Source organism: Muscardinus avellanarius (assembly GCF_963383645.1).
Source record: "Muscardinus avellanarius genome assembly, chromosome: 15".
Taxonomy (NCBI): domain Eukaryota; kingdom Metazoa; phylum Chordata; class Mammalia; order Rodentia; family Gliridae; genus Muscardinus; species Muscardinus avellanarius.
Window position 1 is genome coordinate 18,688,132 of NC_137801.1, and position 27,651 is coordinate 18,715,782.

At 42.2% G+C, this 27,651-nt stretch overlaps 1 protein-coding gene across 1 annotated transcript; it reads left to right on the forward strand.

Moving 5' to 3' along the window:
- Positions 1–1,547: 1,547 nt before the first annotated feature.
- Positions 1,548–27,608, forward strand: UBXN2A (UBX domain protein 2A; the record flags this gene model as incomplete). The annotated part of the gene is made up of 7 exons (XM_080711328.1): positions 1,548–1,588; positions 2,826–2,964; positions 6,419–6,525; positions 13,280–13,417; positions 16,263–16,421; positions 24,984–25,175; positions 27,470–27,608. 7 exons carry the CDS (start codon positions 1,548–1,550, stop codon positions 27,606–27,608), a joined length of 915 nt encoding a protein of 304 aa, XP_080567454.1.
- Between the last annotated feature and the right edge of the window lie 43 nt (positions 27,609–27,651).

The following is a 27,651-nucleotide window of genomic DNA, read 5'->3' on the forward strand; positions in this document are numbered from 1 at the left end:
GTATACAACAAAAGTAAGATGGAAGATAAATTCTGTCCATTCGGAGGCATAGCCATATGCAAACAAATTATATGTTTGTCAGATTGGCTTTTATTTGCCACAGGACGTGACTTAGGCTCTCCTATGTTGTATGACTGTGATGCATTGTAGAAGCTCGTTTAGTTAATATAAATAAATTTTACATGGTTTATTTGCATATTACTAATTTGTGTTAGGAAATGCCTAAAATAATGGTGACTGTCTCCATGTTGGAATTTAACTTTTACTTCACAGTTCAGGGCTATGTTTGCAGTTCAACATGTTTTTCAGCATATTTTTTCCCTGTGAGCCTGTAAATTTTCTGATAATGAGGACTATGTCTGACAGGACGTGTCATATTGACATGCCTGTCATTAGTTCCAAATCAGTGCCTTGCATAGACTGGCGATTATTATTTATTTATTTATTTTTGCGGGTCACGGGATGGAATCCAGGGGCATTCTACTTCTGAGCTACACCCCCTGATCTATTTTTTTATTTTGAAACAGGGTCTCACTAAGTTGCAGAGGGCCTCACTAAGTAGCTGAGGCTGTCCGCGAACTGAGATCCTTCAGTCTCAGCCTCCCGAATGCTGGAATTACAAGCATGCGTCACCACGCCTGGCTTCCTATTTTTCATTCTTTATTTTGAAGCAGGGTCTCACTAAGTAGCTGAGGCTGTCCACAAACCTTGATCCTCTGGTCTCAGCCTCCCAAATGCTGGGATTACAAGCTTGTGCCAGCGAGCCTGGCTTTAGTTATTTTTAAATGGGAGCAATTAAATCATTTTGGAGATGTAAAGTTTGAAGGAAGAAGTCTTAGAAAACCATAATGCTTGCTGGGTGTGGTGGCAGAAGCTTGTAATCCCAGTCCTTGGGAGGGACACTGAGACTGAAGGATTGCAGGTTTGTGGACAGCCTCAGCTAGTGAGGCCTTCTACAATTTATTGAGACCTTGTTTCAAAATAGAGAATAAAAAACAAGGCTGGGGGTGTAGCTCAGAGGTAGAATGCTCCTGGGTTCCATCCCTAGTACCGCAATTAAAAAAAAAAAAAAGAAAGAAAGAAAACAATAATGAATGAAATTCTGATTTTCTGAACATATTTTTTATTTTAGTTCTAGTTTAAAATTTTTTTAATGGAATACTTCACAAATTTGGGTATCATCCTTGTGCAGAGACATGCTAATCTATATATATCCTTCCACATTTAGTATATTCCTGCCAAAGAGAGCAATAAAATTACTTTAATCAGCCAAACTGCTAATGGAGCTGGGCAAAGCCTATAATCCCAGTATTTGGGAGTCTGAGACAGGAGCATCACAGGTTCACAAGCAGCCTCAGCAACTCAGTGAGGCTTTCAGCAATTTAGTGAGATCCTGTTTCAAAATAAAAAGTAAAATAGGCCTGGCAGTGTAGCTCTGAGGTAAAATACCCCTCGGTTTAACCCCAAGTACCCCCCACACACACACACAAAGCTAATTGAAAGTTTTTATTTTTGTTTCTTTTTACTTTTACAGTAACACAAAGAGAATGAAAGAAGTAGATAATCTTGAAAGTATAAAAGAGGAGTGGTAAGTTAAATCAAACTTTGAATTTCTTTGTTTTTAACCCCCCTCCTCCTTTTTTGGTGCTAGGATTGAACCCAGGGGATTCCACCTCCAGGCTGTAGCCTCAGCCCTTCTTATTTTTTCATTTTGGAATAGAATCTCCCTAGGTTGCCAAAAATCTTGCTGAACCTTGTCTTGCTCTTGATTTTAGGAGGAAAGCACCTAGTTTTTCACCATTAAATATGATGTTAACAATAGGCTCTTTATGGACATTCTGTCAAGTGGAGGAAGATGTACTCTATTCCTAGGTTGTAGAGGTTTTATCACAAGTATATGTGTGTGTGAAATCTTGTCAAATGCTTTTCCTTTATATATTGGTGCAATCAAATTGTTTTTCCTTAACCTGATGAAGTAATGGGTAATGATATATATATATATATATATATATATATATATATATATATATATTTTTTTTTTTTTTTTTTTTGCGGGTCTGGGGATGGAACCCAGGGGTATTCGACCTCTGAGCTACACCCCCTGCCCTATTTTTTATTCTTTATTTTGAAACCGGGTCTCACTGAGTTGCAGAGGGCCTCACTAAGTAGCTGAGGCTGTCCGTGAACCGTGATCCTCCTGTCTCAGCCTCCCGAATGCTGGGATTACAAGCATGTGCCACCATGCCCAGCTTCACCCCTAGACCTGTTTTGCTTTTTATTTAATTATTTATTTATTTATTTTTATTTTTTTTGCGGTACTGGGGTTCCTGGAAGCCCTTCTACTTCCATCTGCACTCCCACGGGCTACACTCCCAGACCTATTTTTTTACCTTCTTATGTGGAAACACGGTCTCTTAAGCCAGCAAGGCTGGCTCCGAACCAGCGCGATCCTCCTGTCTCCAGGGATTACAAGCGTGCGCCACCATGCCCGGCTTTTGCTTTTTATTTTGAAACAAGATCCCAGTAAGTCACAGAGGGCCTTGCTAAGTTGCCTTTAAGACTGTCCTTTAACCTGTGATTCTCCCATCTCAGCCTCCCAAGTACTGGGATTAGAAGTGTTCCCCTCCATGCTTGGTTTGAGTGACTATTTCTGTTTAAGGGGTATCATGTCATTACTTTGGAAAAGGCATAATTAATAAGCCTATCTATTATGTTAATTTAGAAGAGACGTAGCATCTCAATTCTACATCCTTTAGTTAGAAGAACTTACGTAAAATTTTTAGAGAGTGGCTAGTCAAGAGTGCTTATTTTCTTTTTTTGTTTAGGGCATGTGAAACAGGAGCTAACAGTCAACCTCTTAGTGATAATCAACAAACGAATTGTGAATATTTTATTGATCGCCTTTTTGAGGATGCTCAGAAGGTTGGTGCCAGATGCTTGTCCTCCACTGAACAGAAAAGAGAGGTAAATGTGTATTACTTCTTTCTCTTCAGATACTTCTCAAAATACAGACATTTTTGGGGACCCTTTTTCATAATAGAAAGGACATTATCATTTTTATTGTGTCCCCCTTGCAGAAGTAATGGTGGGTAAAACTGAGCAAATCTTAGCAGGAATCATGGCAATGAAAAGAGTCTGAACTAGAAATTGTTATATTCAAGCCAGGCATGGAATCACACGCTTGTAATCTCAGCATTCGGGAGGCTGAGACCAGAGGATCGCGGTTTGCGGACAGTCTCAGCTACTTAGTGAGGCCCTCGGCAACTTAGACCCTGTTTCAAAATTAAAGAATAAAAAATGGGGCAGGGGATGTCGCTCGGAGGTCGAATGCCCCTGGGTTCCATTCCCAGACCTGCAAAAAAGAAAAGAAAAGAAATTATTGTACTCTTTGTTTGCACTTGTAAGAAAAACAAAAGCTGGTTTCAGTTAATATCCAAGCTGTGCATGGTGGCTTGTGCCTATTATCCCTGTACTTGAAAGCTGAAACAAAAAGAAGGAAGGTTTGAAGCTAACCTCAGCAACGTAGCAACACCCTGTTTCCCAATAAAAAGTAAAATAGTACTGGGGGTGTAACTCAGATGTAGAAAGTCCCTAGATTCAATTTCTAGTACCACCAAAAAAAAAAAAAAAAAAAAAAGACTATCCTTGATGACGTGGTAAAAGATAATTTTTTTTCAATATCTTTTCAATATTGGGAATTAAACTCAGGACCTCACACTAGTTAATAAACAAAACATTAAACACAGAGCTACATCCCCAATCCTTATTTATTTATTTCATGGTCCAGGAGATTGAATCCAAGGGCATTCAGCCACTAAACTGCACCCCCTAGTCCTTTTGATATTTTTAAGTTTTTTGAGGGGTACTGGAGATGGAACCCAGGGGCATTCTACTTCCAAGCTACAACCCCAGCCCCGATTTTTTATTCTTTATTTTGAAACAGGGTCTCACTGAGTTGTAAAGAGCCTCGCTACATACCTGAGGCTGGCCGCGAGCCACGATCCTCCTGTCTCAGCCTCCCAATGCTGGGATTACAAGCGTGCGCCACCACAGCCTGCTGATATTTTTAAATTTTGAAAGAGTCTAAGCTTTCACAAACTGGCCTGGAACCTGTGATCCTTCTTTCTCCACTTCCCAGGTACTGGGACAACAGGCATGTATCACCATGCCTGGGTTCCCCAGTACTTTTGTTTAAATTTCATTTTGTAACTCTCTTTAAGTTGCTAAGCCTGGCCTTGGACTTATGATCCTCTTACCTCTGTCTCCCCAGTTGCTGGGATTACAGGCCTGTACTACTGCACTCAGCAAAAATTAAAAATTTTATTAAATCTCAAACACTGGAGCCAGGTGTGGTGGCGCACGCTTGTAATCCCAGCATTTGGGAGGCTGAGACCGGAGGAGGGTCGCAGTTCGCGGACAGCCTCAGCTACTTAGTGAGTCTCTTTGTAACTCAGTGAGACCCTGTTTCAAAATAAAGAATAAAAAATTGGGCAGGGGGTGTAGCTCGGAGGTCAAATGCCTCTGGGTTCCATCCCCAGACCTGCAAAAAAAAAAAAAAAAATATCTCAAACACTGGACATGTATCTTATTAATATTCCACATGACAAAATGTGAAATACACATATACAGAAATGTCCCAAGGAGAAGTGCATTTGCTTGAGGTACAGACTGAACTGTTTGCTTTTTCATGGTATACTGCTTTTACATAAAAGGATAATTTAAACATAGCCTATAGTTTTTCAGACTTTGCTATTTGTCAGACATTTTCTCAGATGAAATAAGCCAGGCGTGGTGGTGCACGCTTGTAATTTCAGTAGTTAGAGGTCTGAGAGAAGAGGATTACAGGTTAGAGGACAGCCTCAGCAATGTGAGAGTCTCCTTAACTTAGTGAGGATTGCTAGAATAAAATCTGGCTCAGAGGTAGAATGCCCTGGATTCCATTCTCAGTACTACCAAAATAATTAATAATAATAATAATAATAATAATAATAATAATAATAATAATAATAAAATAAGCCTGGCAGTTCAAGGAATATAATATAAAGCATCTGTTGCAAGTGATAAAACTTTATTTAGCCAGATTTTTAGTAAAAATAAGAATTTTGGAAATTGTTATTAGGTACTGGACATATTCTCAAAATTTAGACAGTTTCCTGATGGAATCATTGTTTTTCCAAATGACCAGTATTTATGATGTCATAGAACTGTGCATTAGCAAAAGGGCAAAGCTATCACATGCACTGCAGGATTGTTTTGCATGTACGTGGCACTGGAGATGGAACCCAGGGCATTCTGCCTCTCTTCTGCACCCTTTTTATTTTGGTCAATTCTCATTTTTTTGTTTTAAAATAAGGTCTCTTTAAGTTGCTGAGGCTGTCCTCAAAATTATGATCCTGTCTCAACATTCCAAGTATTGGGATGACAGGTGTTAACCACCAAGACCAGCAAATATTTTCTCTTAAAGCACATCATTGAAGCCAGACATGGTGGTAAACCCCTATAATCCCAGTACTTGGGAGGCTGAGATGGATATAACAGGTTCAAGGATAGCCTCAGCAACATAAGGAGACCTTGTTTTAAAACAAAGAAAAAGGACTGGGAGTGTAGCTCAGAGGTGGAATGCCCCAGGTTCAATACACAGTACCACAAAACAAAATAAAATATATAGTGATAGGAGAAATATCTAAAACACTTTTTTTTGTGTGTATGTGGTACTGGGGATGAAATTTAGGGACATTCTACCTCTGAACTATACCCCCAATCCTGTTTTATTATTTTATTTTGAAACAATCTCACTAAATTGATGAGACTGTCCTCAAACCTCCAATCCTTCAATCTCTGCCTCCCAAGTACTGGGATTACAGCGCGTGCCACATCTGGCTGCCAACACTTTGTGTGTGTGTGTGTGTGTGTGTGTGTGTGTGTGCGCGCGCGCGCGCGCGCGCGTGCGTTACTGGAGGGTGGAACCCAGGGGCTTTTTACCTCCAGGCCAGGCTACACCCCCAGCCCTCTTTTATAATTTATTTGGAAACGGTCTAAGTTGCTGAGAGCCTCACTAAGTAGCTGAGGCTGGCTTCGAATCTGTGCGATTCTCCTGTCTCAGCTTCCCAAGAACAGGGATTACAAGTGTGCGTCACCACGCCTGGCTCTGCCAACACTTTTTAAAGTGCTATTTAGCTGGGCATGGTGGCGCACACTTGTATCCCTGTGCTTGGGAGGCTGAGACAGGAGGATCGCACAGGTTTGAAGCCAGTCTCAGCAACTTAGTGAGACCCTGTTTCCAAATAAAATATAAAATAGGTCTGAGGTGTAGCCCGGAGGTAGAAAGCCCCTGGGTTCCACCTTTAGTACCACCAAAAAAAAAAAGATAATAAACTGCTATTTAACATAATGTATTTTTTACCTTGCTGCTTTGCAGGTGGATGTAAGTATAAAATTATGGAAAAATGGATTCACGGTAAACGATGATTTTAGAAGTTATTCAGATGGTGCAAGTCAGCAGTTTCTCAACTCTATCAAAAAGGGGTAAGCAGCCTTTATAGCTAAAAGAAAATTTAGGCATGTTTTATAGAGAAGAATCTTTCTTAATATTAATCACACATCACTACTCATTTACCAGCATACTTTTTCTTTTATGAATACATATTTTCCTTGGATGAGTTTTCTTAAAAGGGCCACACATGCATTTTTTTTTTTTTTTTCAGTACTAGGAAGTGAACCCAGGGGCATTCTACCTCTGAGCTATAGCTATAGCCCTTCAGCCCAACTTTTTTTTTATTTCAAAGAGTGTCTTATTAAATTGCAGAGTACCTCACTAAGTAGCAGAAGCTGGCTTTTTTTTTTTTTTTTTTTTTTTTTGGTGGTACTGGGGGTGGAATCCAGAGGCTTTCTACTTCTGGGCTATGCTCCCAGACCCGTTTTATATATTTTTATTTGGAAACAGGGTCTCATTCAGTTAATGAGAGCCTCACTAAGTAGCTGAGGCTGGCTTCGAACCTGTGCGATCCTCCTGTCTCAGCCTCCCAAGCGGGGGATTACAAGCATGTGCCACCACACCCGGCTCAGAAGCTGGCTTTGAACCTGTGATCCTCCTGTCTCAACCTCCCAAGTGCTGGGATTACACATGGAATTTTAAACACTTTAAGAACGTGAGTGTGTGTCTGTTACTAGGGATTGAACCCAGGGGCATTCTACCTCTGAGCTACATCCCCAACCCTATTTTATTTTTCATCTTTAAATAGGATCTCTCTAAGTTGTTGAGGGCCTCACTAAATTGCTTAAGCTGGTCTGGAGCATGTAATTCTCCTGTCTCATTCTTCCAAGTACTGGGATTACAGGCGTGCACCACTACACCAGACTTAGGAACTTAAATTATTTTTTCTTCTTGTTTTTTTTTTTTCCCCAGTACTGAGGATTGAGGAGTGGAGGTACATCTCCACTCCTGAGCTACATCTCCAGCCATATTTTTTTATCTTTTATTTTGAAACATGATCTCACTAAATTGCAGAGGGACTCACTAAGTAGCTGAAGCTAGCCGTGAACCTGTGACCCTCCTGTCTCAGCCTCCCAAGTACTGGGATTACAAGCGTGTAACACCATGCCCAGCTTCCCAAGAAAAAAATTTTTAAAAAGTTTTTGAGCTGGGTGCAGTAACATATACATATAATCCCAGCTACTCAGGAGGCTGAGATGGGAGGATTGCAAGTTCAGAGCTAGCCTGAGCAATTTAATGAAACCCTGTCTCAAAATAAAAAACATATGGTGGTGTATGCCTACAATCTCAGTACTTGAGAAGCTGAGACAAGAGGAGCACAGATTCCAGGACAGCTTCAGCAAGTAACAAGACTCAGCAACCTGGTAAGACCCTATTTTCAAACAAAAAATAAAATTGGAAACAGCATGGTGGTGCATGCTTGTAATGTGATTCCAGCATTTGGGAGGCTGAGACAGGAGCATCGCAATTCAAGGACAGCCTCAGCTACTTAGTGAGACCCTTTGCAACTCAAACCCTGTCTCAAAATAAAGAATAAAAAATAGGGGTGGGCGTGTAGCTCAAAGGTAGAATGCCCCTGGGTTCTAGCTCCAGTACTGCAAAAAATAAAAAAATAGAATTAAAAGTGGGGCTGGGGAATGTAGCTTCATTCAGAGGTAGAATGCCCCTGGATTTAATCCCTAGTACTAAAATAAATAAATAAAAAATAAGCTGGGCATAGTGGCGTGCACTTGTAATCCCAGCATTACAAGGCTGAGTGATGTCGCTGATAAAAGGAGCTGAGACAGCAGGATCCTGGTTCAGGGACAGCCTCAGCTACTTAGGCCTTTGCAACACAGTGAGACCCTGTTTCAAAATAAAGAATAAAAAATAGGGCTGGTGGGGTGTCACTTGGAGGCAGAATGGCCCTGGGTTTCACCCCCAGTACTGTGAAAGAAAGGGAGGGAGGGAGGGAAGGAGGGAGGGAGGGAAGTAATGAAAGGTAGGGGAAAAAAGAAGCCGGGCGTGGTAGTATACACTTGTAATCCCAGCATTTGGGAAGCTGAGACAGGAGGATTGTGGTTTGTAGCCAGCCTTGGCTACATAGTGAGGCCCTTTGCAACTCGGTGAGACCCTGTTTCAAAATAAAGAATAAAAAATAGGGCTGGGGATGGAGCTTGAAAGTAGAATGTCCCTCCTGGGTTTCATCCCCTGTATGGAAAAAAAAAAAAAGGAAGAAAAAGATAGATAGGTAGGTAGGTAGACAGATAGACAGGGAGGGAGGGTGGGCGGGCGGGCTTGGGGTATAGCTTGGAGGTAGAATGCCCCTTGGTTCAATCCCTAATACCACAAATATTAAATAAATAAATAAATAAATAAATAAATAAATAAATAAATAAGTTTGGAATGCAGCTCAGTGATAGATTGCCCCTGGGTTCAGTCATCAGTACTGCAAAAAAAAAAAAAAAAAAACTGAGTGTAGTGGCAAACGCATGTAATCCCAGCATTCGGGAAGCTGAGACAGGAGGATCACAGGTTTATGGCTAGCCTCAGCAACTTGTGAGGCCCTCTGTAACTTAATGAGATCCTGTTTCAAAATAAAGAATAAAAATAGGGCAGGGCGTGGTGGTGCATGCTTGTAATCCCAGCTTTCGGGAGGCTGAGACCTGCAGGATTGCAGTTCGTGGACAGCCTCAGCTATTTAGTGAGGCCTTCTGCAACTCAGTGAGACCCGGTTTCAAAATAAAGAATAAAAAATAGGGCAGGGGATGTAGTTCGAGGGTCAAATGCCCCTGGGTTCCATCCCCAGACCCGCAAAAAAAAAAAAAAAAAAATAGGGCTGAGGGTGTAGCTCAGAGATAGAATGCCCCGGATTTCATCCCCAGGGCATTCACACACACACGCACGCACGCACGCAAAAAAAAGAAACATATGTGTGTGTATATATATTTATATATGTATATATGTATGTATATTTATATATGTGTGTATATATACACATGCATATATGACTGTCTTTGACAGTTTTGTTGTTCTATAATTAATTTGCCATAAAATTTATCCCTTTGATATATATAATTTAATGTTTTGAGCATATAGAGTTATGCAACCATTTGCACTAATTTCAGAACATCTTCAGCACCACAAAAACTTGATCCTGAAAGTTACACTCCAAGCCGGGTAGGTGGCGCACGCTTGTAATCCCAGCATTCGGGAGGCTGAGACAGGAGGATCTCAGTTTGCAGCCAGCCTCAGTTACTTAGTGAGGCCCTTTGCAACTCAGTGAGGCCCTGTTTCAAAATAAAGAGTAAAAAATAGGACTGGGGGTGTTACTCGGAGGTAGGATGCCCCTGGGTTCCATCCCCCGTACCACAAAAAAAGAGTTACACTCCATTTCCCCTGCCCTCCACCCCCATGTAACGTCTGCTTTCTCCCTGTGGGTTTGCTTATTCTGGATAGTGGGTATAAATGGAGTCATGCTGTGCAGCATGTTGTGTCTGGCTCCGTGCGTGCTAGGCAAGCACTCCACCACTGAGCTGCATCACCAGCCCTGAACTGCAGTTTGTATCAAACCTTCGTTTCTTTTTATTTCCAAATAGTATTTCATATTATGGATCTATCACATTTCCTTTGTCCATTTATCAGTGGTTAGCCACTTGGATCAGTTCCACATTTGGGGCTGTTATGAATAATGCTCTGTGAACATTCCCGTACAAGTTTTTAGGCGGACATATGCCTGCAGTTCTCTCCGATACATATCTAGGAGTGGAAATGTTAACTCTGTGCTTAACTATGAAACACTGCCAAACTATGTTCCAAAGTGGCTGCATCACTTAACAGTCCCCAGCAGCGTACATGGATCCCAGTTTTTCCATATCCTCACTCACACTTGTCAGCGTCTGCCAGGCTCTGTAGCAGTGCTGGATGACTCCAAGAAGAAATGCTCCTGAGACTTGATTCCAGGTGTCGAAGAGGTGGGAGGAAAGGCAAGAGAGCCAGGCTCCCTGTGCAAACTCAGCTCTTCTTTTTATTATGCATACAGAGTGCAGATTGGGTCATTAAACCCTCATTCGTTGTGAGTAGAGCATCGTATTAGGAATGTTCTAGAAGGCCAGATGTTATCTAGCCACTTTCTTCAGCTCCCTCTTTATGGTGGTCTTCCATGCTTAAGCAGAGAAAGCCAAAGGTATAGTAAAGCAGAAGGAGACGGCAGGCGTGGTGGCACACGCTTGTAATCCCAGTACTTGGGAGGCTGAGACAGGAGGATCGCAGGTTTGTGAACAGCCTCAGCTACTTAATGAGGCCCTCTGCAGATTAGTGAGTCCTTGCTTCAAAATAAAGCATAAAAGCCTGGTGTTCTGGCACATGCTTGTAATCCCAGTACTTGGGAGGCAGAGACAGGAGGATTGCAGGCTTGAGGACAGTCTCAGTAAGTAGTGAGACTCTCATCAACCTAGTGAGACCCTGTTTTCAAATTAAAATAAACTAGAGCTGTGAGTGTAGCTCAGAAGTGGAATGCTTCTAGATTTAATCCCCAGTGCCACAAAAAATTAAAAAATAATAAGATAAAAATGCCAGGGGTGTAGCTCAGAGCTTAGGTTCAATCCTCAGTACAAAAAAAAAAAAAAAAAAAAAAAAAAAAAGAAAGAAAGGAAGGAAGGAAAGATGGAAGGAAGGAAGAACTTATAGGACTGGGGATATAGCACAGAGATAGAATGACCCTGAATTCCATTCCTCAGTACCGAGAAAAAATAAATTGTAATCCCAATACTTGGGAAGCTGAGACAAGAGGATCCCAGGTTCAAAGCTCTCTCTCCACAAATTAGTGAGACTCTGTTTCCAATAATAAATAGGGTTGAGGATGTAGCTCAAAGGAGGTAGAATGCCCCTGGATTCAATCCCCAGTATAACAAAAATAATAATAATAATTCTTTGTCCTTGGTCCATGCATGGTGGCTCAGATTTGCAATCCTAATACTGGGGAGGCTGAGATAAGAGGATCTCAGGTTAGAGGGTAGCCTCAGCAAGTAATGAGACTTTTATCAACCAAGCAAGACCCTGTTCAAAATAGAAATAAAATAGGGGTCTGGGCTAGAGTGCCACACATACACACAAAAACATTATTTGTCCTGTTTTTTTTTTTTTCTCTGTTTTAAAACTGAATTATTTGCCTTTTTGATGAGTTGTAAAAAGTGTGTGTGGGTGTATGTTTATGGAACCCACAGCCTTATGCATGCTAGGCAAGTATACTGAGCTATATCTTCAGAGCCACATCTCTAGCCCCATAAGAATTATATATATTCCCCCCCCCCGGGTCTGGGGATGGAACCCAGGGGCATTCGACCTCCGAGCTACACCCCCTGCCCTATTTTTATTCTTTATTTTGAAACCAGGTCTCACTGAGTTGCAGAGGGCCTCACTAAGTAGCTGAGGCTGTCCACTCCGGTCTCAGCCTCCCGAATACTGGGATTACAAGCATGCACCACCACGCCCAGGTCTCTTTATATAATTATAAGAATTGTTGTTTGTATAGAGAAAATCTAGAAGAGTCTATACTAGAGTTCTATAGTCACAAGGACTTTCACTTTCTGAGTTTATGCTTATTTACATTTTTAATCCTTTTATTTATTTATTTTTATTTTATTTTTTTTTGGTGGTACTGGGGTTCCTGGAAGCCCTTCTACCTCCGGGCTACACTCCCAGACCTATTTTTACATGTTTATTTGGAAACAGGGTCTCCTAAGCCAGCGCGCGCGGCTGGCTTCGAACCTGCACGATCCTCCTGTCTCTGCCTCCCAAGCGCAGGGATTACAAGCGTGCGCCACCACGCCCAGCTTAATCCTTATATTTAAAAAAAAAAAGCATCCATGCCTGATGTGGTGGCGCACACTTGTAATCCCCTCGCTTGGGAGGCTGAGACAGGAGGATCGCACAGGTTCAAAGCCAGCCTCAGCTGTTTAGTGAGGCTCTCAGCAACTTAGTGAGACCCTGTTTCCAAATAAAGTATAAAATAGGTCTGGGAGTGTAGTCCAGAGGTAGAAAAGCCCCTGGGTTCCACCCCCAGTACCACACACACAAAAAAAGCATCCATTACTTTATTTAATAAAGTTTTTAAACTTTGTTATCAAATAACGACATACACAGAAAAGTATACACATCCTAAGCATATATTAAGTGAATTTTTATTATTTCCGTTGGAAAAATAGATTATAAGAACTTGTTAATTTTATGTGTGTTTTGGGGGGGGTACTGGGGATGGATCCCAGGGGCATTCTACCTCTGAGCTACATTCCCAGCCTGATTTTTTTATTCTTTATTTTGAAACAGAATAAAGTTGCAGAGGGCCTGACTAAATAGCTAGGGCTGGCCAGGAATCTACAGTCCTCCTGTCTCAGCCTCCCTAGTACTAGGATTGCAGTGGGCCACCACATCCAGCTTCTTAAAATTTATTCTTTGTTAGAACTTCTCCAGGAAAGTTCATTGCTTATATATTAAATATATTCTCTAACATTGTTAAAGTTGAGCAAACTTTGTCTCCTTCCTGCTGTGCACCAGACACTGTTCCTAGATATGGAGCATACATCTGCACAGGCAGGTCAGTCCTCTGTGCACCGAGCTTCCTGGTACAGCAGTGGAAGCCCAGGCTGAGCCCTGGCTCCAGCTTCAGGACTTGGAGATATACATATATATATAATTCTGTGTGTACTATTTTTCTACATATTATCCTTTTTTTTTTAAATAGAGTATGTTTTTTTCAGAGAAAGAGAAACATTGAGACCTTTATCATTTGTTTCTTTGCCTTCCAAGGGAATTACCTTCAGAATTGCAGGGAATTTTTGATAAAGAAGAGGTGGATGTTAAAGTAGAAGATAAGAAAAATGAACTGTGCATGTCTACAAAGCCTGTGTTCCAGCCCTTCTCAGGACACGGTCACAGGCTGGGAAGGTAAGCATGTTTATCATCTTTTTACCGTAAGCAGAGGCTTAACTAGTATTTTTCTATTATTATTGTACCCATTTAGACTACATGTATAGACTTTATCTTTTCTCCTATTAGAAATGAGATTTTAGCCAGACATGGTGGCACACACTTGTAATCCCAGCATTTGGGAGACTGAGACCGGAGGATCACAGTTTTCAGACAGCCTCAGCTACTTAGCGAGGCCCTCTGCAACTTAGTGAGACCCTGTTTTGAAATAAAGAATAAAAAAATAGGGCAGAGAATGTAGCTTGGAGGTCAGATACCCCTGGGTTCCATCCCTAGACCCACACTAAATAAATATTAAAAAAAGAAACGAGATTTATTTATTTATTTTCTGCTGCTGTTCTGAATGAAAACCAGGGCACTCCAGCCCTTATTATTTTTAATTTTTTATTTTTCATTTTTGGTACTGGAGATTGAACCTGGGGCATTCTGCCCCTGAGCTACACCCCCAGCCCTATTTTATTTTATTTTATTTTATTTTATTTTATTTTATTTTATTTTATTTTATTTTATTTTTGTACTGGGGTTGGAACCCAGAGGCAGTCATTCTTTATATTGAAACAGGTCTCAGTAAATTGCAAGGGGGCTCACTAAGTAGCTGAAGCTGCCCATGAACTTCCAATGGATCCTCCTGTCTCAGCCTCTCAAGTACTGAGATTACAGGCATGTGCCCCCACCACACCTGGCAGGTCGGTCGGTCTGTGTCTCTGTCTGTCTGTCTGTCTGTCTGTCTCTCTCTCTCTCTCTCTCTCTCTGTTTTTTTTTTTGTTTTGTTTTGTTTTGTTTTGTTTTGTTTTGTTTTGCGGTACTGGGTTTGGAACCCAGGGGGGCATCCTACCTCTGAGCTACACCCCAAGCCCTATTTTTATCCTGTTTTTTGGGGTTTTTTGGTACTGGGGATGGAACCCAGGGGCATTCTACCTCCTAGCTACACCCCAAGCCCTATTTTTTATTCTTTATTTTGAAACAGGGTCACACTGAGTTGCAGAGTGCCCCAATAAGTAGCTGAGGCTCTCAGGGAACTGCAGTCCTTTCTCAGCCTCCCAAATGCTGGGATTACAAGCGTGCACCACCATGCCCAGCTCTTTTATTCTGTATTTTGAAACAGGGTCTCACTGAGTTGCAGAGGGCCTCACTCCATAGCTGAGGCTGTCCACAAACCTTGATCCTCCTTTCTCAGCCTCCCAAATGCTGAGATTACACGCGTGCACCAGCAAGCCCGGCCAGGTCTCTTTTAAGTTGCTGAGGCTGGCTTCGAACCTGTGATCTTCTCAGCCTCCCAAATACTGGGATTACAGGCATGTGCCACTATGCCCGGCTTATTTTTTATTTTTGAAGCAGGATCTCACAAAGTTGCAGAGGGCCTTGCTAAATTGCTTAAGCTGGCCGCAAATCTACAATCCTCCTGTCTCAGCCTCCCAAGTACTAAGAGTACAGGTGTTCACAACCATGCCTGGCTCATTATGTTTTATTTTGAAACAGGGTCTCATTAAGTTGCAGGAGACCTCAAACCTGCAATCCTCCTATTTCAGCCTCCCATGTACTGGGATTACAGATGTGTACCCCCACATTCAGCGGAAATGATTTCTTTGTGTGTGCGTGTGCATGATACTGGTATAGAGCCCAGGGACATTCTACCTTCAAGCTACACCTCCAGCTCTGTTTTATCTTTTATTTTGAAACAGAGTCTCACTGAGTTTTTGAGAGTCTTACTAAATTGCTGAGGCTGGCCTAGAACCTTCCATCCTGTCACAGCTTCCTAGGATTACAGGTGTGTATCACCACATCCAACCGAGATTCTCTAATGTAAATTTTTATGAAGATTCCAACGTCACCTTTACCTTGGTGGATATTAACATACACTGGCACTACATGTGAAGGCCTTTTCTGCTTTTATCAGATCCAGAGGATCTTTAGCGTATGGAGGACAAAATTAGATGAATCATTTACTCTTGCTTTTACCTACCACTCAAGCTTTGTCAGTGCTATAGAGTACCTATGCTATTTTTTAAAAAATATAGTGTTATATTTTCCCCCCAGCAATACAAAATAAAATAAAGGTGGTCACAGTGGCACATGCCTTTAACCCCAGCTACTCAGGAGGCTGAAGCATGAGGATCCCAAGTTCAAAGCCAGCCTGAGCAACATCATGAGCCCCTGTCGCAAAGTTAAAAAAAGGTCTGGAGATGTGTGTGGTACTGGGGTTTGAACCCAGGGACATTCTACCTCCAAGCTACACTCTCGGCCCAATTTTTTTCTTCTTTATTTTGAAAGAAGGTCTCACTAAGTCACAGAGGACCTCACCAAATAGCTGGGGCTGGCCGTGAACCTCAATCCTCCTGTCTCAGCCTCCCAGGACTGGGATTACAAGTGTGGGCTGCCTCACCTGGCTTGCCTTTTTTTTTTTTTTTTTTAATGTGTCTTTCAAATACTTTGTTTCCCTTCTTTTTCTTTATAACCCAAACACTAATTTATATGTAAAGAGAACTTGTCATTTCATTTTGAAATTTATGCTGGGTAAAGCTAAAGTTTATAGATATATCAAACCTATAAAGTTGTATAAAGTACAACTTAAATAATACTAGTACTAATTTATTTACATTGCAATGTATTAGCTTATAAACAAAGTAGATATGCATAGTTTCATTAGGTTCTTAAAGCCATTATTTATTATGGGCATAATATATCTTTATGTTATTGAAGAAATAGTTGTGACTACAAAAATCTTCCTAAAAGCTGTACCTACTGTCAGGTTTCCATAGAAATGGAAGAGCCTGTGTCTGACTTGTTGTCTGGACTTTCTTAGTGCCACACCAAAGATCGTCTCTAGAGCAAAGAGTGTGGAAGTTGAAAATAAAAATGACTTGTCTCCTGTTTCACTGAGCAACCTGGAGCCTGTCGCTAGTATACGGATCTGGTTGGCCAGTGGGGAAAGGATCGTCCAGAAATTGAATGTCTCTCACAGGTGAGCTTTCCATGACACTACTTGTAGGTTTTTTTTCCCAAGTTTAAGGTTCATTTCTTTTAAGTTTACTGACCTTTAGTTTTTTTTGTATTGTTGTTGTTGTTGTTTTGGCACTGGGGATTGAACCCAGGGGCATTCTACCTCACAGCTGCACTCCCAGCCCTAATTTTTTTAAGTTTTATTTTGAAACAGGATCTCACTAGGTTAATGATAGTCTCACTGTTTGCTGAGGCTGTCTTTGAACCTGCAATCCTCCTCTCTCTGCTTCCCAAGTACTGGAATTATAAGCATGCGCCACCACACCACACTTCAACATTAATTTTTAAGTGCTCGAGAGGCCCAGTACTACCAAAAAAAATTATATATATAGTTACATATGTTATATTACAGTGATGTATATTATATATAATTTTTTCAAATATATCTAGTTTATTCATAGATTTTAGTACTTATTGGGTAGTAGGGATTGAACCCAGGGGATTCCTACCTCTGAGATACCCCTAGTCCTATTTTATTTTTTATTTTGAACCAGGGTCTTATTAAGTTGCGAAGGGCCTCATGAGGTTTCTGAGACTGGCTGCGATCCTCCTTCTCAGCCTTCCAAGTATTGGGTTACAAGTGTGCACCACCATACCCAGCTTATTGCTTTATTTTTGAAACGATCTCACTAAATTATGGAAGGCCTCAATAAGTTGTCTGCAAATCCACAACTCTCCTATCTCCGCCTCCAAAGTACTGAGATTACGAGCATGCACCACCACACCTGGTTGGAAATTTTTTTTACTAGATTAATTATGCTACATTTATTTATAAGTAAATGTTTGCATTTTCTTGCCTCTTGAATAAACATATTAAGAGAAAAAGTGGAGTAGAGATGTAGCTCAGTGTTGGAGCACTTCCTTAGCATGTGCAAGACCTTGAGTTTGATCTCCAGCACCACAAAAAAAGAAAAGAAAGTGTGAATGAAAATAATAATAACAAAATACATATGTACTACCTAGCCTGAAACATAGGTCCTTATTAATACCTAACAGGACTTTTCCTCATATCTCTTTCCTTCTGTGCAAGAGACAAGTAAGGTCCTAAGTTTATGTTAATTATTTTCTGCTTTGCTTCATACTTTTGCCAAATATTTGCATACCCCTTAAAAATACAAAATTGTATCCAGGGGCAGTGGTGCACACCCATAATCCTAGTACTTAAGAGGCCGATATCTGGTCAAGATAAGCCTGAGCAACTAAATGAGATCCTTTCTCAAAATAAAAAAAAGGCACCAGGTGTGGTGGCACACGCTTGTAATCCCAGCCCTTGGGAGGCTGAGACAGGAGGATCGCACAGTTTGAAGCCAGCCTCCGCTACTGAGTGAGGCTCTCAGCAACTTGGTGAGACCCTGTTTCTAAATAAAGTATAAAATAGGGCTGGGGTGTAGCCCAGAGGTAGAAAAGCCTCTGGGTTCCACCCCCCAATACCACAAAAAATAAAAATAAATAAAAGGCTGGGGACATATACTGCAGTGGTAGAGCAACCCTGGATTCAGTCCTCAGTACCAGAAAAAACCCACTAAACTGTTTTGCCTCGTTTTCAAAATCTAATGTAGGATGATCACAAACTTCTAGTTAAGTTTCAAGTATAGTGTAAAGGACTTTTTTCCTAACATTTAAGAGTAAGTTGCCACTCTGCTGCCGAGTCAGCTGCCCATCGGCTGAAATACTTCCTTAGTGAATGTCTATAAAGAGGAACGTTCTCCCGCATAACACAGTGGCCTTAGAAATCAGCAAGCAGCATTGACGCAAACCAGCTGACACAGAGACCTTATTCCAGGCCTCCATTTAGTAATATTTTATATCCAAAGGCCATTTAGAATCACACATTGCGTTTACTCGTCATGTCTCAGTTTGACAGTCCTCAGGCTTTTTTTGATTTTCATAACCTTGACATTTTTGAAGATTATAAGGAAATTTTTTTAAATTTGATATTTTCTCCTGGTTAAATTTAGCTCCCTAATTCTGGCAGGAATGTCACAGCACTGACGCTTCGTACCTCTCGTTGCGTCCTAACATATGGTATCATTACATTCACCCCATCGTGATGAGGTTCATTTTGATCACTTGACTAGGTGGAGTATATTCCAGGCTTCTGCACTGAAGTTTTTTCTCTTTATAATTAGTACACATTTTGGGGGAAGAACTCTTAAATTATGTAATTATCATGTACTTTGCAAGATATCTTTGACTTCTATCTGTATCTACTCATGGTTTCCTACTTTACTCAGTAGATTAATCTCCTCCCTGTGTTCTCCATAGCACAGGCGAAGGCACCAGAGGCAAGTCCCCTGAACAGGCAGTTGTTGCATTGTAGAACCTCATGGCCAGAGCAACCACTTGGCCCTGTCCTGTTGATTAAAGATTATCCATTTCACCGTGCGTGGTGGCGCACGCTTGGGATCCCCGCGCTTGGGAGGCTGAGACAGGAGGATCGCACGGGTTCGAGGCCAGCCTCAGCTACTGAGTGAGGCTCTCAGCAACTTAGTGAGACCCTGTTTCCAAATAAAATAGAAAATAGGTCTGGGATGTAGCCCAGAGGGAGAAAAGCCCTTGGGTTCCACTCCCAGTATCTCTCACACACACACGCACGCACACACACACACGCACACGCGCGCACACACACATTATCCATTTCCCACCCGTTGGCACCCTTTTGTAAATCGCTCATCAGGATCTGTTCAGGATTCTCCATTTTCTTTTTCACTAGTCTCTATCTTTTGTCAACTCCATTTTGTCTTAATTATTGTTGCTGTGGTGTGTGTGTGTGTGTGTGTGTGTGTGTACATTTGGGGATGGAACCCACAAGCATTCTACCTCAGGGCTACATCTCAGCCCTGTTTTATATTTTGTTTGGACACAGAGTCTTGCTAGATGGATGAGAGTCTCACTACTTACTGAGTCTGTCCTCCAGCCTGCCATCCTCCTGTCTCAGCCTCCAAGTACTGGACAGGCATGTGCTACCACACTTAGCTGGGAGAAAAGATTTCGTTCCTCTCCGTTAGTAGGTTCAAGGCTGAGATCCTCTAAGAAAAGACAGACTAACGAGAAAAGCAACGAACGTAGAGTTTTTATGTGGCATTTGCCTTCAAATAGACCCAAAGAACCAGGGACGCCTGTGTATTTTATACTGTTTCATGAAGAAGGGGATAGCGGTGGAGGGGCTGTGATGTAATGGGGACAAACAGCAGGTGTAGGGGCGTAGGAAGGCCTCTTGGTTCAGCGTCCTCTCCACATCTCTTGTCCAGGTTTAAGGAGTTCCTTCCCTTGGGGTAGGCTCGGATGGGAATGGTCCCTGCCTTTGCTCTTTCCTCAGTTGCCAAGGCGGGATAGTGTAGGGTGAAATGTCCTGACCCATCACCCCTCTAACACCAGGACACATCCCTCTTAATCCCTGGTAATCTTTTTTTTTTTTTTTTTTTTTGGTGCCACTGGGGATTCTACCTCTGAGCCACATCCCCACCCCTATTTTTTATTTATTTATTTTTTAATAGGGTCTCGCTAAGTTGCAGAGAGCCTAAGTAGCTGAGGCTGGCCGCAAACCCATGATGCTCTTGTCTCAGCCTCCCTAGTACTGGGATTACTTGCAAGCGTGCGCCACCACGCCCGGCATAAGCGGTTATTTGTGCTTTGCTTTTCTACCTAGACTGACAGTCATTGTTTTCTGTCTAATGTTTGTTTTGCTTTTAGCTTCCCTGTGCTGAGAGCTTTCTGTGTATTTGGCTCTCTTCAACACATTTCACATATATTATTTCTAAATGTCAGAATCATTCTAGAGAGCTAAAATCAGAACTGATTACCGTAATAATAGTGGAAGCACATGTCTGAACTGTATCCTAGGATGTCCTCTGTAACCCAAATCAAAGGAGGCGATGAAGGGTGTGGAAATAGAAGGCGGGATCTGTTAATGCCGTCCAGCCATCTTTCTTCTCTTCAGAGGAAGGATTGTTTTCCTCACCTTTATCCAGAAAAATTTTTAGAATGGTTCAGTCATAATGAATCACTTAGAATTTTTTTTCTCCTGAAAGACAAGCATTTAAAAAAACTTGGATGAGCTGGTCATGGTGGTACACGCTTTTAATCCCAGTACTTGTGAGGCTGAGACAGGAGGATCACAGTTTCACAGCCAGCAATAGCAATTTAGTGAGGCCATCTGCAACTTAGTGAGACCCTGTTTCAAAAAAAGAGAATTATAAGGCTGGAGGGGCATTCTACCTATGAGCCATACCGCCAGCCATATATATATATATATATACATATATATATGTGTGTGTGTGTGTGTGTGTGTGTGTGTGTGTATGTATGTATGTATGTATATATATGTTTTTGTTTTGCGGGTCTGGGGATGAAACCCAGGGGCATTTGACCCCCGAGCTACATCCCTGCCCTATTTTTTTTTTTTTTCGGGTGGTACTGGGGGTGGAACCCAGAGGCTTTTTCTACCTCTGGGCTATACTCCCAGACCTTTTTTATATTTTATTTGGAAACAGGGTCTCACTAAGTTGCTGAAAGCCCCACTAAGTAGCTGAGGCTGGCTTCGAACCTGTGCGATCCTCCTGTCTCAGCCTCCCAAGCGCGGGGATTACAAGCATGCGCCACCACGCCCGGCTTCCCTGCCCTGTTTTTTATTAATTTTGAAACAGGGTCTCACTGAGTTGCAGAGGGCCTCACTAAGAAGCCGAGGCTGTCCGCGAACCGTGATCCTCTGGTCTCAGCCTCCTGAATGCTGGGATTACAAGCATGTGCCACCACACCCGGCTTCTTATTTTATTTCTTAAATTGTTGAAGCCCTCGCTAAATTACCAAGGCTGGCCTCAAACCTGTACCTGTCTCAGCCTTCCAAGTACTAGATTACAGGTGTGTTCCACCATACCTGTTGGTAGTGTTCTTCTTTCTTTTGTGGTACTAGAGATTGAACACAGGAGCATCCTACCCCTGAGATATGCCACACCCCTATTTTATTTTTCAGTTTGAAACAGAGCCTCATTAAGTTGCTCAGGTTAGCCTCAAACCTTTGATCATGCTTTGTCCATTTCTTCATTTCTCAACCCTCACTTTTTTTTCCCTGTACTGCTATTGAAGCCAGGGACATTCTACCTCCAAGCCATACCCCCAGCCTGATGTTTTTATTCTTTATTTTGAAACAGGGTCTCACTAAGTAAGTTGCAGATGGCCTCACTAAATAAGTAGCTGAGGCTGGCTGTGAACCTGTGATCCTTCTGTCTCAGCCTCCCAAGTACTGGGATTACAAGCCTGTGCAGCCACACCCAGCTACTCACCCCTCACTTATGATAGCTTCCTTTAGCTAACTTTTCCAAATCTTGTCTTTTAAGTCCATACTCAAATCCTTCTGCCTCCAGAGATTTTCCCCCCAGTTTCCTTCATCTTTCTTTCCTTGCTTTTTGCATTTATATTTAATGACATAAGCTTTAACCTTTAGTTTACCCAGTTTTTGGCACCCAAATAAACACACAGGGTCATGTCCTATACTTTTCTTGTAACCCTTACAGATCTAAGAGTGACACTGTGAATTGACTGAGTGGAAAATGCTGTATTAAGCAACATATTTCACTGTGTGTGTGTGTGTGTGTGTGTGTGTGTGTGTGTGTGTGTGTGTGTGTTTACTGGAAATAGAATCCAGGGACCTTCTACCTCCAGTCTACATCCCAGACCTAATTTATTTTCTGTTTGGAAATGGTCTCACTAAGTTCCTGAGAGCCTCACTAAGTGTCTGAGGCTGGCTTTGAACCTACAATCCTCCACTCTCGGTTTACTGGGATTAAAAGCATGCACCCCACTTCCCCAGCTATTTCATTACTTTTTTTTTTTTTTTTTTTTTTTTTTGCTGCAGTACTGGGGATGGAACCCAGGGGCATTCTACCTCTGAGCTACACCCACAGCCCTATTTTTTATTTTGAAACAGTGTCTCACTGTGTTGCAAAAGGCCTCAACTAAGTAAGAGCTGAGGCTATCTTCTTGTTTTAGCCTCCCAAATGCTGGGATTACAAGCATGGCCACCATGTCCGGTTTCATTACTTTTATAACCCATTGTTGGTCAGGTAGCAGTCATGACATAACTGTCTTTTGCCTTAGCATCTGCCTCGAAGCATGCAGAACAAGTTGAAAGACATGCCAGAGACAGTACTGGAGCGCTTTTCAAAGAGATTTCCCGTCAGGCTATGGTTCCACCTCATGGTAGAGTACTTGCTCAGTGTGCGCAAGGCCCTGAGTTCAATTTCTGGCTTTATCTAAAAGATAAAGAAATGTTATATTACCAGTACATATCATGAAGGGGTGGATATGGAAAACATGTAGATCAATGACTGAACCAAAAATGATTCAGAAGATCTCATCCTGAATATTGTTCAAGTGCTAGGAATAGGCAACTTATAGAATTCGACTTAGATTTTTCATTTTATGGAAGCACAGGAGTGATTGGATAAGTATTTGTGAAATTAAATTTAACAGTGCTTTTCAGCTAATAGAAAATACTTTATCATAGTCTAGATTTAAAACTTTATTATTTATTTATTTATTTATTTATTTATTTATTTATTTATTGGTGGTACTGGGGGTGGAACCCAGAGGCTTTCTACCTCCGGGTTATACTCCCAGACTTTTTTTATATTTTATTTGGAAACAGGATCTCACTAAGTTGCCGAGAGCCTCACTAAGTACCTGAGGCTGGCTTCGAACCTGTGCGATCCTCCTGTCTCAGCCTCCCAAGCGCGGGGATTACAAGCGTGCGCCACCACACCCGGCTAAAACTTTTTAAATAATATATAAAATAATATGTCTTAAAATCAGTGGCATCTTAATTGTGATCAACTGCATATGCACTCTTTACACACATGCACACACACAAGTGAGTATTACTACACTCAAGATCTCATTGTTATATCACAGTGAACACTGTTCATTTTACTAACAGAAGGTCCACTCACACTGGAGTTCACAATTTTCCCAATTGGATTTGAAGCACAGCATGACCTGGTAGTTAAGAGGATAACCTGCGTCTGTGTACGATCATCGACTACACCATTTCTATTCGGTGCTAGGTATATAATCTTTCTATTGCAAAAATTGTCAGATATATACAGAAGCAAAGAAGAGATTGATGGTCCATTATTCCATTCCCAGTGAATCATTTTTTGCAAATTCCAGAGAGTTTCACATGTAAATAATTGAGAATCTCTAAAAGATGAGAATTCTTTTTAATGTAGTCATCACACCCTTGTCGCTCCTAAGATAATGATAGGAATTCTTCACTATCATCAGATACATGGGTCAGTCTTTAAAAGAGAGCCCAGGGCTCGGTTGCTTTTGTTTTTGTTTGTAGTTAGAGGGTTGAACCCAGAGGTATTCTGCTTCCTTCCCAGTCTTCAGTCTGATCCTCTTGTCTCAGCACCCCAACCAAGTCCTGGGATTCTGGGAGTGCATCAGCACACACAGCTTTTCCTGGGAGGGAGCATCTGAGGATTGGATCTGGGGGCACTCTTCTCCAAGCTACACCCCAGCCCTTTTTATTTTTATTTTTTATTTAGAAACAGAGCTTCACTAAGTTGCTAAGGATGGCCTCAAACCTGCGAACCTCCTGTCTCAGCCTCCCAAGTACCAGGATTACAGGTGTGCACCACCACGCCTAGCTTCACTTGCCGTCCCTTTTTGTGTGTGTGTGCCTGCATATGTGTTTTACTGGGCATTTAGCACAGGGGCATTCTACCTATAAGCTGTACCCTCAGTTCTATTTTATTCTTTATTTTGAAACAGAGTTTCACTAAGTTGTAGAGTGCCTCACTAAATTGCTGAGGCTGAGCCAAAAGTGGTGGCACATGCTTATAATCCCAGTATTTAGGAGGCTGAGTCAAGAGAATCACAAGGTCAAAGCCAGCCTCAGCAACTTAGCAAGACTCTGTTTCCAAATAAGAAATAAAATCTGGCTGGGGGTAAAACCTGGGGACAGAATGCATCTAGGCTCAATCCCAGAACCACAAAATAAAGAATTGCTGAGGCCAAGCGTGGCGGTGCATGCTTGTAATCCCAGCATTCGGGAGGCTGAGAACGAACGATCGCGGTTCACAGACAGCCTCAGCTACTTAGTGAGACCCTGTTTCAAGATAAAGAATAAAAAAATAGGGCAGGGGGTGTAGCTCAGAGGTCGAATCCCCTGGGTTCCATCCCCAGACCTGCAAAATAAAAAGTTGCTGAGGCTGGTTGCAAGCCTGTGATCCTCCTGTCTCAGCATCCTAAGTACTGAGATCACAGGAGTGTGCCACCATGCCACTTGCTGTCTTAAAAGTTGACCCTATAAAACCCACGACTTAGTGTTAGATCTCTTGCCTCGCATGTGCAAGACCCTGGGTTCCATCCCCAGCACTGCAGAGAAAAGGCCCAGATGATCAGCTGTATGACAACTTGATTATGTTTTACATTGCCACGCACCTTCCCAAGTTGTTACTGCCTTAAATTAACTAATTCAAGTTTTTCTAAAATTGTATTAATAGCTCGTGCTGTCTTTCAGAGTAAGCCGCATCAGAGACTTCATCGAAAGGCACCAAGGATCTCAGCGAAGCCCTCCCTTTTCCCTCGTCACCGCTCTTCCTTGCGTCAGATCGCTAGATGAGACCCTCACCGTGGAAGAAGCAGACTTACAGAACGCCGTAGTCATTCAGAGACTTGAAACAACTGCCCAGCCTTTCAGAGAACATTCACGGTACTGATCTTGAGTGGCGAAGTGGAAGCTTTGCAGAGAAATGATGGCTGTAAGTGCACGTGCGAAGTGGGAGGAAGGAGGAGCATATGAGCTCTCTCCTAGACGGTCTTTACATAATTGCAGGTTAGGAGAGTAACATATGACCGAAAGTTATATTTAATGCACTTTTCCACAAAAGGCTACTCAGAATGAAAATTGATTTTCAAATGCCAATTAATCAACATACAATATATGAAATAACTATCATTTAGAATCTTAGTATGGTATAAATTAGCAAAATATTTATATCATTAATCATTCAAGCGTCATTTCTAAGTAGCAGGTATTTATTTAAATGTTAGCTATCTCAAGAGTTTTTAAATGAAAATATGTTAAAAATGATATATGGCAGGTTAGAAGTATGAATATAGTTGTGTTACAACTTGGATGTAATGAATAGAGTGGGCAGAAGTCCCACACAGCGATGCACACTGTAATCCTAGCACTTGGGAGGCTGAGACAGGAGGATCGCAGGTCCAGAGACAGCCTCAGCCACTTAGCGAGGCCTCAGCAGACCCTGTTTCAAAAGAAAAACTTACATAAAATCCAGGCCTGGCGGCGCTCACCTGTCCGCCCGGCGCTTAGGAGGCTGAGACAGGAAGATCGCAGGTTTGTGGCCAGCCTCAGCTGCTTAGTGGCCCTCTGCAACTTAACAGACCCTTTTTCATAATAAAGAATAAAATAGAGCTGGCAGTGTAGCCCCAAGGTAGAAGGCCGTTGGGTTCAGTGCCCGGTGTCACAATAGGGAAGGATGGGTAGACCGGTTTTTACCGTAGCTAAGTCAAAACCTCAGAGTATTTGCAACTTTCACTCTCTGCTAGCAAGATGCACTCAAAAAGTAATTTGACAATATTATCCAAAATGTGTTTTTATTTAAGAATAGAATTCTATAGCTTAGTATAATGCCAGTACTAACCTGCCTGGTCCATTTCTATACATTCAGAAAATAAATAAGTTAGCTGGTATGCTGGTGTACACTTGTGATCCCAGCACTTGGGAGGCTGAGACAGGAGGATCGCACAGGTTCAAAGCCAGCCTCGGCTACTTAGTGAGGCTCTCAGCAACGTAGTGAGACCCTGTTTCCAAATAAAGTATAAAATAGGTCTGGGAGGATAGCCCGGAGGTAGGAAAGGCCCTGGGTTCCACCCCCAGTACCACACACAAAAAAAATTAAAATGGAGCTGAGGATAAAGCTCAGAGACAGAGACTGGGCCTGGGTTCAATCCCTAGTACTCTACACACACATATACACAAACACACACACACTAAAGAAAATAATTTTTTTTCATGTGTTTATGACAGGGTGTACCTACGTTGTCCAGAGCTCTCGAGCCTCCTACCCCAGCCTTCTGTGTAACTGGGATTAACTCCCAAGCTGGGCACAGTGGTGCATGCCCGTAGTCCTCGCTACACAAGAGGCTGAGGCAGGCGGTTCACTGCTCCCAGGAATTTAGGTTCCTCTGAGGAACAGAGCAAGAGCCTTTTTTATTGGGGTTGGGGGCATACTGGGGATGGAACCCAGGGACGTTCTACTCCAAGCTGTATTCCAGCCGGATTTGATTTTGCAGTCCTGGGGATGGAACCCGGGGCATTCTACCTCCAAGTCACACCCCCAGCCCTATTTTTTATTCTTTATTTTGACACAGGTTCTCACTAAGTTGCAAAGGGCCTCACTAAGTAGCTGAGGCTGGCCTTGAACCACAATCCTCCTGTCTCAACCTCCCAAATGCTGGGATTACAAGCGTGCACCACTACTCCCGGCTTCCCAGTCCGAATTATTTTATTTTATTTTATTTTTTGTGGTGCTGGAGATTGAACCCAGGGGCATTCTACTTCCAAGCTACACCTCCTGCCTTTTTTTTTTTTTTTTTTTTTTTTTTTTTTTTTTGGTAGGTCTGGGAATGGAACCCAGGGGCATTCAACCTCAGAGCTACACCCCTGCCCTATTTTTTTTTTTATTCATTAACCTGGACTCAGAACATATAAACCTGTGCTCTGCCTGCCATAGCACAGAGGAAACCAGGCTGGAGCAGGTGGTTCTTCTTAGACTCAGGAGTAACACCAGGCAAGCGTACACGGAGCTCGGTGGCCGGCTGGTCCTCGCTGTGCGTGTTACGGTGCTTCCCTGGCGCCCAGCCTTTCATGTGGCGGGCGCTGGCTTTTTTTACTGGGAGAAGAGGACAAAGGAGAGCCTTTTCTTTGATGCTTATCCTAGAAAGCTGGGAAGGTACATAATAGTGCGTACTGTTGGTCAGTGCTGCACAGCAGTGTGAGATTCTCCCCCGAGAGACAGACAGTGGCACTCTACAGGGAAATGAGAGGAAGGTGAAATCAATGAACTCATCTTTCACTTATAAAAATGACTTACGCCAGTCTGTGTTCAGGAACCTTTAAGAACATGTTTCAAATAAGCCTATCCTGCAGCATTTTTACTTGC